This window comes from Parasteatoda tepidariorum, chromosome 9, assembly GCF_043381705.1.
Source record: "Parasteatoda tepidariorum isolate YZ-2023 chromosome 9, CAS_Ptep_4.0, whole genome shotgun sequence".
Classification (NCBI taxonomy): domain Eukaryota; kingdom Metazoa; phylum Arthropoda; class Arachnida; order Araneae; family Theridiidae; genus Parasteatoda; species Parasteatoda tepidariorum.
Window position 1 is genome coordinate 51,210,033 of NC_092212.1, and position 10,742 is coordinate 51,220,774.

Consider the following 10,742-nt stretch of genomic DNA (forward strand, 5'->3'; position numbering starts at 1 on the left):
CTTGCTCATTAATAACTTTATTGAAATCTGAACTGTAACAGTTTAAAAAAGTATAAATATCTCATTCATTAAAAAGTCTTTGAAACCTATAGAAAAATAAGATTAACGGGATGAGATCCTCAAACCTTTGATTATTTATAAATATATATTATTTTTGTTGTATATTTATATTGTATATAAAATATTTTTCATCATTTTGTATCCAATTCTTCATATTATAGTTCCTTCAAAATATAATACTGCTTAGTGATAGTTTTTTTGTAATTACTGATAAATGAAATATCAGTGAAAAAAAATCTTTTCTCTGAATATTATATACATATTACCTAGTTATAATATAAAAATTCATTTGATCTCTTTAGCCTATTATATGTGAAATTTCAAAATTAAATCAATAAAGTTGAAATATTTCATATTACATCATAAACATTTTTTTATATGAGTTATCAAAATTGAAAAAATTTATTAATGAAGTTATATAATTAATAAAACACTTTTTTTAGTTTTTTGTTGTACATCTTGTGACCATTTTAATAAATTTTTCTTTTAAATCTTATGCAAATGTTATGTTGATAATGCTTAAATTTTATTGACGGATTAAAGATTTTAGAAATATAAGTTTTCTCAAATATTTACTTAAAAAAAGTTATTAAAAAAACCATTATTAATTTCAACTGTATATGATTGTATTTATGGTTTTATAACTATACACTCTAAAATATAATAATGAGACTTTAATTAGAAAAGAAAAGTCTCATTATTTCTTCACTAAATACACTATTCACAAACAAATGAATGAATGTTTTGAAACAATTATAAATAATGTTGAAGATGAATAAGAATTAGTCATTTAGGCTGTTAGTCTAACTGTGGAAGTTTCTATGAAAGTCAAATTCCATTCAACTTTTCATAGATATAAACAGTATTTTTAAGGGTATTTATTTCTTTTTCATTGCAAAAAGACTTCTTCTTTTTTGTTCATCTTTCCTTTCTTCCCTGCGCAAGGGTAAGGTTTGAGAATAGCCTGGGCCTCCAGGAATACCTTCTGAAGATACTTGTTGGAGTTGAGAAATCCATTTAATCATCTCTTCCTGTTAGAAAAAAAATTAGTTATGGAAGTTAAGGCTGATTAAAAAAAGATTTTTCTTTTGTTTTTTAAAAAGGTGAGTTTTCAATACAAATTTCAATTAAAAATGTTAATTTTTGAATTTTATGTAACAAACTATTGCTGTAAAGCAGTTTGTAACCTAAAAATTATTCTAATATGTCTTATTTTATTAAAAAATGTGAAATTTATGTCAGGAGTTATAATTTTTAGAATCCTGTTTAAAAAATGACGTAAATAAGTATAACATCAGGATCACTAATTAATATGCAACTGAAAAAAACAAAACAACTTATTTGATGAAGTTTAGAGGTCTATCTAATGACCCCCTTTCATTAGAAAAAAAAAATTAGTTATGGAAGTTAGGGCTGATTAAAAAAAGATTTTTCTTTTGTTTTTTAAAAAGGTGAGTTCTAAATACAAATTTCAATTAAAAATGCTAATTTTTGAATTTTATGTAACAAACTATTGCTGTAAAACAGTTTGTAACCTAAAATTATTCTAATATGTCTTATTTTATTGAAAAAATGTGACATTTCTGTCAGGAATTATAATTTTTAGAATCCTGTTTAAAAAATGACGTAAATAAGTATAACATTAGGATCACTAATTAATATGCAACTGAAAAAAAAAACTTATTTGATGAAGTTTAGAGGTCTATCTAATGATCCCCTTTCAATTCTCCATTTCCTGTGGCAATAAAACAGGTTTTGATGTTTGCAGTCAAATCTTCCATATTAGTAATTTGTCAGATTTGGATATTTTTTTCTCACTTAATATTTTGAAATTTCTACTTTTTTCACAACGATTCTATAAATTTGCATTAATGATAGACTAAGGAACACCCTTACAACTTTTAGTAAAACCTTAGAATTTATATTTATTTGCTTAATTTATTATATGTATTCTGTAAATCAATTTCGTAGTTTTTGACAATTAGTTTGCAAAATTGTTATGTCTACTTTGCATTTCTTGATGATAGTATTAAAATTTTAATATTTAAATGTATACATACATACTAGTTGTCTGCAATCTAGTTGCAGGTAATTTTAAAATAAAATTTTGCAATCGATCTTCAAGTTGTTAGCAATTCTGGACTGAGTTAAAATTATGTTCGAAGATTGAGTGTCAAGTTGTTTCTTTAAAAAATTTCAAATTCTATTTTGTTAACATTTTTTATGGTGTACAGTGCATGAAGAAAAAATCATTCTGAATACCTTTTGATCTAATGATCGAGTTTTCACATACTGGGACTCAATCTGAAAGGTTTGAGAGTCGTTATTTTATGTTATGAAATCAGGCATCAAAACTTATTTTATTTTAATAAACATACCTTTTTCTTAAAAAATGATTCAGATTCTTGACCTCCAAAATATCAAAAGAGCAGCCGAAAATTTGGACCTTAATTTTACTCTGTGTATTTTGCCATATCTCAAGAACTTTGCAAGCAAATTAAAAAAGATTTTAACAAAATAGGTCCAATAGTTCCTGAGAAAACAAATTTTGTCATTTTCCATCTAAAATTATATACTTTAAAATGATAAAAATTTGTATACCTTACAATTCAAAATTTTCCGACTTAATAAATATTGTAAGGAAATTATTTAAATGAAATTTGTATGAATCCTTAGATAAACAAAGTTTATAACTGTGTTAAAAATTTTCAATTTTCTAAAAAAATTCTCAAAGTATGATGAAAAACGCAAGAAGTCAAATTAACATTTATGGGACCAAACTTTGGACTACCCTCCTGATCAAACTATTGTGACCATATTTTCTAGATTGTTGCTAAACCTCATCATAATCTGTTGCAGAAAAAGTATGTTTATTCAGAGAAAGAATTTTTTTTGTGTTTTTGTAACTTAAAATATCATCCACATTACCTAATTAGTCTATTTGCGACCACCCCCATGAACCATTCAGTCCTAATACATGAAAATCTGATCATTAGATAGAAAGTTTTTCAAGTTTTTTTTTTTTTTTGCACTACTGTACATTAAATGTTATTAAGAAATTTAATGGTGAATGCTGCTGATTAAACTACCATGTTTTGTTTATAGCAAAAGTTTCTAAACTGTGACTTTAAATTTTTTTTTATTGTATTCGTTTACATTTAAAAACAAAACAAAGTTCTACACTTAAAATTTTGTTTGATTTGCTTTTTTATACATATTACATATCTGGCAACTTTAACAGGTTTTCTGCAAAATTTTAAGTGATATTAACCTAATTAATTTATGAAAGCAAAATTACTAAATTATAAAAGCAAATTAATTCATAAAAGCATATTTATATCTATAAATATAAAATAAATGATTTATTTATAAAAGCAAATTTTATGCTTTTATAAATATAATTTAAGATGATTTTCACCTCTATATATAAATTAATTAGACATATATATGAATGTATGATAATCATATGAAATCTTAAAGCTCTGGCAAAAAAAAAAATTATTCTCATTTTGACTTGGGAAATTCATCTTTAGAAAGATTAAAATTTAACAAGTATGACATGACGTTTTTTTTTTTAACAAAAAATTTCAAGTTATTTTTTTGCTCTTGATGTATAATATGAATGAAAACTATATAAATGAAAACTATATAAATGATTGAAAATGAACAAAATACAGTGAAACTTCCAGGAAAGACCACCTCTTTTTAACGACCTCCTCTATTTGGGGAGGCATGGAATTTTTTCTTTCCATTAACTTTGTGTTGAAGAAAACTTCTCCTAAGCTCCGATAATCCTTCCCACCATATGCGGAAAAAGTTAATTTGGGAAATACAAAAAAATATTAAAAAACAGATAAGTAGATTACAATGTTTATTTAGATGTTTACTATGTTCAATGTGTGTTAGATATGTTTACTCTTATATAGGGAGCTCTTTTTGATGATCTGTGAAAGAGATATACAACTTCATGTAGCAATCAGAGTGCACTAAACACAATGCTACCAATGATTTATTTTTAGAGTTGAAAATTAAATTAGAAAAAAAAAAAGAATTATTTTAGAAAAAAACTAAGCATCTCAAACAAACTTTAAAGTAAACTAATTTTTATGATATAAAATTAAATGCAAACTTAAACGTAATTGTTTATTTCTTTAAAATATTTCTGTCTTTCATATAATTGGTAAATTTGTTTTTATACACAATTATATCAGTAGGGATAAATTTTATTGACGTTGAATTTTATTCATCGATCCAGTTTTCATGACTCCACATTTCAGCATTAAGAAAATGACACTGACTAAAATCAAAATCACTTGGAAAAAAATATACACTTTCATTTTGAAGTTAATGGAAGCAACTCCAAAAAATGACCAACCCCAATAAACAACCATTTTACTGCGATACAGAGAGTGGTCACTCCCGAGAGGTTTTACTGTATGGGCTTTTGTAATGTTAGACTACAATAGAAATTTATGAAAATATTTTTTTACCAATTCATCATGATTCTTATTTGTTTGTATTTAATTATTTTTCATGATTCTTTTTCTTGAATTTTGTATGTGTAACTCTAGGGCAGGGTTTATTTATTTATTTTTGCTCATGTTTTGGTGTTTCAGGACTTAAGTACTTATTAATCACTTACGCTATATTAGTATTTCAGTCTAGAGTTAGGAAGTAGTTGATAGTACAAAGTAGCACACAAATTTTGAAAGAAAAAAAAGACTATTTTTTTTTTATTGACTCTTTCCACAGATGGAAAATGTGATAATTTATAGCTTCCATTGTTATATAGTGTGTTTAGAGGCAGTTCTAAACTTTTTGTTTACCTTTTTCTCCCTGGCAAGCTGCCAGCATTAAAAAAATTATGACTTTTGAAACTATGTTTTTTTTTTTTTTTAATTCATTTTGTTTCCTTATATTTCTTGTTAGATTGCCAACTAAAAATTAAAAGTAAGAATTGTGGTTAAATGGCACGCTTTCTTCTCAGTTTATGTATATCCAATCAAGTTAGAAGGAATAAAAATTTCACTTAGAAAATCTTGAATTTAGTTATATTTTTATGAGTAAAATAATTTGACTCGATAGTTTGTAAATGTGTATTTGGAATTTTAAAATTCTGATGAAAACATGAGTAAAAATATTTGGATGACTTGAAATTTTCATTATTATATTATTATTATGATTGTTTATTTATTTATATTAGCTTAGAATTGATTTTGTAAAGAATGCTGTTTATTTGTTTTTGTCTATTAAAGTATATCTAAAATTAAAAAAAAAATTTTTTTTTTTGTTTGAAAAAATAAATTTTTTTTTCACGGAATGTGTTGAGTGTATTATTTAAAAATGCAATTTTTACCTCATCCTTTGCCTGGAAAAGATCTTCACCTCCTCCCATCAACCTAAAATAATACAAGATTATACTAGTTTCCTTCCACTAATAAATTCCACAAAAATTATAATTAATTCAAACTCAGTGATTAAGGCACTGAATTGTCATTATGAAGAACTGGAGTTCAATCCCCAGTGGCAGCTTAAAGCCCACCCAGTTCCAGAGAAATAGGTACCAGTTAGTCTGTTAAGTAAAGACAGTGGGTATGCAATGCTCACCACATTGTTGCTCACGAAATTTCAAAGCCTTAACCTTTATGGCTCCCCTGACCCACAATGGGCTGTTTCAGGAGTGCCCTACTTTATTATAATTAATTCAATGATGCTGTTCTTAATTATCTAAATAATCTTTATTGCATACAAAACATAGGGAATTTCACAAAATTGTTAAAATTCTTTCTTAATTTAATGCACTCATTCATTTGAATAGAACATGAATGACTAAGTTTAGATCACTATTTACAGTTATTTACGCATAATTAATTAAACATTTGTTTGGCATGTAACTTCCAGCTACTAAAAAACCTAACTACCTATCTTTTAGTTTTAATATAAATCTAAACCGCTAAAATTTTTTTTGAATTAACTTAAGGCCATGATTACTTACCACTATTTTTAATAAATTTTAAATGTCGATGGGAAGCTATTTTTCATTTGTGCATCAATCTGCCGATAACTTCACTAAATACTTAAAAATTAAAAAATGTGGGTAACAGTAAAGGTCAGCATAAGGTCACTGACGAGCTATTTTCTCTTATGCGTTCGTTCACATGCCAATTTCAATTTCTAATCTAGTTTATTGGAGGTATAAACAGAGAATTTCTAAATTCGGTTATTTCATCATCAGCATTGGCACGACAGCACTTCGTGAGCCTGGGCATCATTCTGCCCTTCTCCCAGCAATTGATTTCCAGTTCTTTACTTTTAGGATGGCAAAATCCTCATCCACACAGTCTTTCCATCTCTTTTTGGGCCTTCCTCTTGGCCTTTTATTGGAGGAAGTTGCATTAAAGACTTAATGCTGTTCGTTCTCGGCTCATCTCATTCTACTTAGTTTAATAGATTTAATGATATCACTATTAAAGAGCTTATATATTTCAAAATTATATATTTTTCTCCAGTTGTTGTTATCGAGGATAGCACCACAGATAGTTCGTAGAACCTTCCTAATTCGGTTATTTATAAGCATAAAAGTTCGAGTTTGTGGTCAATTCTTTACAGTGTGTAAGATTTTGAAAAATCTCACCCACCTTTCCTACTAAAAATAAAAGAATCAAGTTAATTTTAGGTAATGACTTAAAAGATTTTATTTTTTATAAATCAATCTCAATCCGAAAAATATTTTAACATAGCATTAAAAAATTTCCCTATGAAGACGAAAAAAAAAAAAAAAACTTATATTAATTTTGAGTTCTATTTAGCAAACTGGTTTTAATCTTCACAAAAACTTCTACTTTCATAGAGTATAGACTGGTAAATATTTTGTAATTTAGTTAACGGATGTTTAAATAAATCTGTCATTAATATTGTTAACTTACCTTAGCCGGAACACGTGTCTTCGTTTTGTGTAATCAGTTGCAACCTCAGTTGTACTTCCTCTTAAATCTACAGGGGATTCTCCATGATGATAATTTTCAGGTTCCTTAAAAAAAATTAAAAATATTTTTGTGATGTAGTTCATTTACGTCGCACTAGAGCTGCACAATGGGCTATTTGCGACGGTCTGGGAAACATCCCTGAGGATGATCCGAAGACATGCCATCACAATTTTGATCCTCTGCAGAGGGGGTGCCCCCCCCCGCTTTGGCAGCCCAACGACCTGCACGCGAAGTCGAGCACTTTACGGTAGAACAGTTTAACGAGGACCCATACCTCACACCCTCGGTCCCTACGCAGACTGATCCAAGTGGTCACCCACCCGCACACTGACCGCAGCCAGTGATGCTTGACTTCGGTGATCTGCTGGGAGCCGTGTCTTAACGATCAGTCCACTGCGGGACTAAAAATATTTTTATAATTTGCGAAATTAAGGTAGTAGTAATACTTTATGTACATCGCTCTAAAGCTGCATAATGGGCTTTTGGCGACGAGTGGGAAACATCCTTGAAGGTGATCCGAAGACTACCATCACAATTTCAATCCATTGCAGAGGTGATTTGCGATATAAGTTTAATGATATGAAAAGTTTTAAGTTACACACGAGGCAGTTAAATTTGTCTAATATTCAAAGTCTTCCTGGTTTTACTAATGACTTCCTGGTTTACTGAGTTTTCTTCAAAAGTAAAGTTTGGAAGCATTTGTAGAAATCGTAAATAACAAATATTTTTTTTTTTAACAGCCGGCACTGGACTTGTCGTTTTTCGCTATGGAAGGTGCCGGAAGTGTTGCTCATTTTGTGTTGTCCGGTGAGCACCTTGTGACGAAAGTCACACTGCCACGGATACCCGTTCATAGGATGGGCTCATTCACAATCGCACACAACAAAGGACAACCAACACCTCCTAGAAGAAGGAAGGCCTCAGCACGGATCAATTTAGTAGTCCGATGTGACGAAGTTAACTGCGCAGTTGATGAAAAATAAGAAAGATGTCATTACGTTCGGGGTACTAAGCTGCGCAGTGGTTGAAAATACGAAATATGTCATTACGTTTGGACTACTAAAGGATATTTATGGTAACCCGTGCTGAGGCCTNGGGCTATTGGCGACGGTCTGGGAAACATCCCTGCGGATGATCCGAAGACATGCCATCACAATTTTGATCCTCTGCAGAGGGGGTGGCGGTAGCCCAACGACCTGCACGCGACGTCGAGCACTTTACGGTAGAACAGTTTAACCCATACCTCACACCCTCGGTCCCTACGCAGACTGATCCAAGTGGTCACCCACCCGCACACTGACCGCAGCCAGTCTTGACTTCGGTGATCTGCTGGGAACCGTGTCTTAGCAATCAGTCTACTGCAAGACTAAAAATATTTTTATAATTTGCGACATTAAGGTAGTAGTAATACTTTATGTACATCGCTCTAAAGCTGCATAATGGGCTTTTGGTGACTGTCTGGGAAACATCCCTGAAGATGATCCGAAGACTACCATCACAATTTCAATCCCTTGCAGAGGTGATTTGCGATATCAGTTTAATGATATGAAAAGTTTTAAGTTACACACGAGGCAGTTTAATTTGTCTACTATTCAAAGTCTTCCTGGTTTTACTAATGATTTCCTGGTTTACTGAGTTTTCTTCAAAAGTAAAATTTGGAAGCATTTGTAGAAATCGTAAATAACTAAGATTTTTTTTTTTTTAACGGCCGGCACTGGACTTGTCGTTTTTTGCTATGAAAGGTGCCGGAAGTGTTGCTCATTTTGTGTTGTCCTGTGAGCACCTTGCGACCAAAGTCACACTGCCACGGATACCCGTTCATAGGGTGGGTTCATTCACAATCGCACACAACACGGCGAGAAACATCCCCGCCATGAGCGGGATTCGAACCCTCAGTCAGGCACGCTAACCGCTCGGCCATCTGGCCAGCATAACAAAGGATGTAAAACTATCTCCATTCAAAGTGAAAATAACGCCTCAACAATTAAGAATGTAGGCGAAGGGGATAAAATTAGTAAGTAAGCTTATAATGAATTTAATTTTCATAAATAAAAACTGTTGAATATTTGCTCTACTTTAGACTGTATTGATAATTGTACGAGGTCTCCACTCAATCAAAATGGGAGATACGGATTTTTCGTGCCAAAATTACGCCCATACAATTTTGTAATCATTATTTTCAAAATATAATTTAATATTCTGGGAACTATCTTTATCAGTCTGTTTTTAAATATTTTAGAAAATATCAATTTTTGTATAATTTATGTTAAAAGAATTTTTTTGGTATCATTCAAATCTATTCTCGTCGTAGGGAGAGGGAACAACACAAAAGAAATCACACGAATATTCAATAACTAAAATATAGGAGTTATAATATTCAATGAACCAGTTACCGGTGATGTTTCTATAAGATGTTCACAAATTAATTAATCGGATACTAATTAACCAAATATTTATTAAACAGATACTTTTAGTATATATATATTTATTTCTGTTCTTCAATGTGCTTCTTGCAAGCCACAACCTTTCATAGGATAGTTCAGTATCGAAAATAAAAAAATTCTAAAATAATTGTTCTTTTTTTTTAAATGAAAAAAATTATAAGAGCATTTTGTTATCTCGTTTCCGAAGATAAAGTCGAAAAATTGTTATCAATGTAATAAAATGCTACCATTTGAGTTTTCCTTAAATTGTAAAACTTCACCGCATAATGAAATATCCTGATGGTCCAATATGCTACTATCTGAGTCCACGATTTCAAAAAGTGCAATTCGTTGGAAATAAATCCAGTTCACCTGCATAACTTTTGATTTTATGATTGAACTAGTTAGGTAACGTGATGCAGTCTTACAGGTTCGAGGACATACCTTCTATTCAAAATGGCCACAATATTAACAATCCACAAATGGCCTACAATCCCTTTATTAGTTATTGTATATTTTGCCATATCTCTGGATTTGCTCAAGCAAATTAAAAAATTTCATTTACAACAATAAAACTTGTTAAACCAAATATAATTCTGAAATTTTCACGATTATTTATTTTCTAATTTAATATGATCAAATATTTTTTTAATTGTATAATAGATGCATTTATTATAATATTTTCATATTTTGAAGCTTATTTTGAATTACTAATAATTCCAAAATTATTTGCAAGAAATGAAAATTTATAATACAATCTTTTTAAAATTTTATAACTACTCATAAACTATTTGACTGATTTCGAGCACTTACTTTAATGCATTTAATTACATTTAATGCATAAAATTGTTTAACACTGTCTCTCGAAGCTCTATCGGCAACGAAAATAAAATAGCCGTAGTTTAAGTGCCTTACATTCGAAGCAATGTGATATTGCTAAACTATATATATTTATATAATCTGGCCGTGAAGAATTATCCGGGCTTTAGAACAGACAAGAAATGAATTAATTTCTTGCAAATTATTTGCAGGAAATGAAAATTTATAATACAATCTTCTTAAAATTTTATAACTACTCAGAAACTATTTGACTGATTTCGAGCACTTACTTTAATGCATTTAATTACATTTAATGCATAAAATTGTTTAACACTGTCTCTCGAAGCTCTATCGGCAACGAAAATACAATAGCCATAGTTTAAGTGCCTTACATTCGAAGCAATGTGATATTGCTAAACTATATATATTTATATAATCTGGCCGTGAAGAATTA

The 10,742-nt window shown here is 29.7% G+C and overlaps 1 protein-coding gene across 1 annotated transcript in view; it reads right to left on the reverse strand.

The window, feature by feature from the left end:
- Position 1: 1 nt before the first annotated feature.
- The window catches only part of LOC107438918 (spectrin beta chain), a gene marked incomplete in the record, with an annotated part of 105,952 nt that continues 95,211 nt past the window's right edge, over positions 2-10,742 (reverse strand). The window contains 3 exon segments of the mRNA XM_071185528.1: positions 2-1,091; positions 5,417-5,459; positions 6,987-7,090. Coding sequence (XP_071041629.1) covers positions 939-1,091; positions 5,417-5,459; positions 6,987-7,090 — 300 coding nt within the window.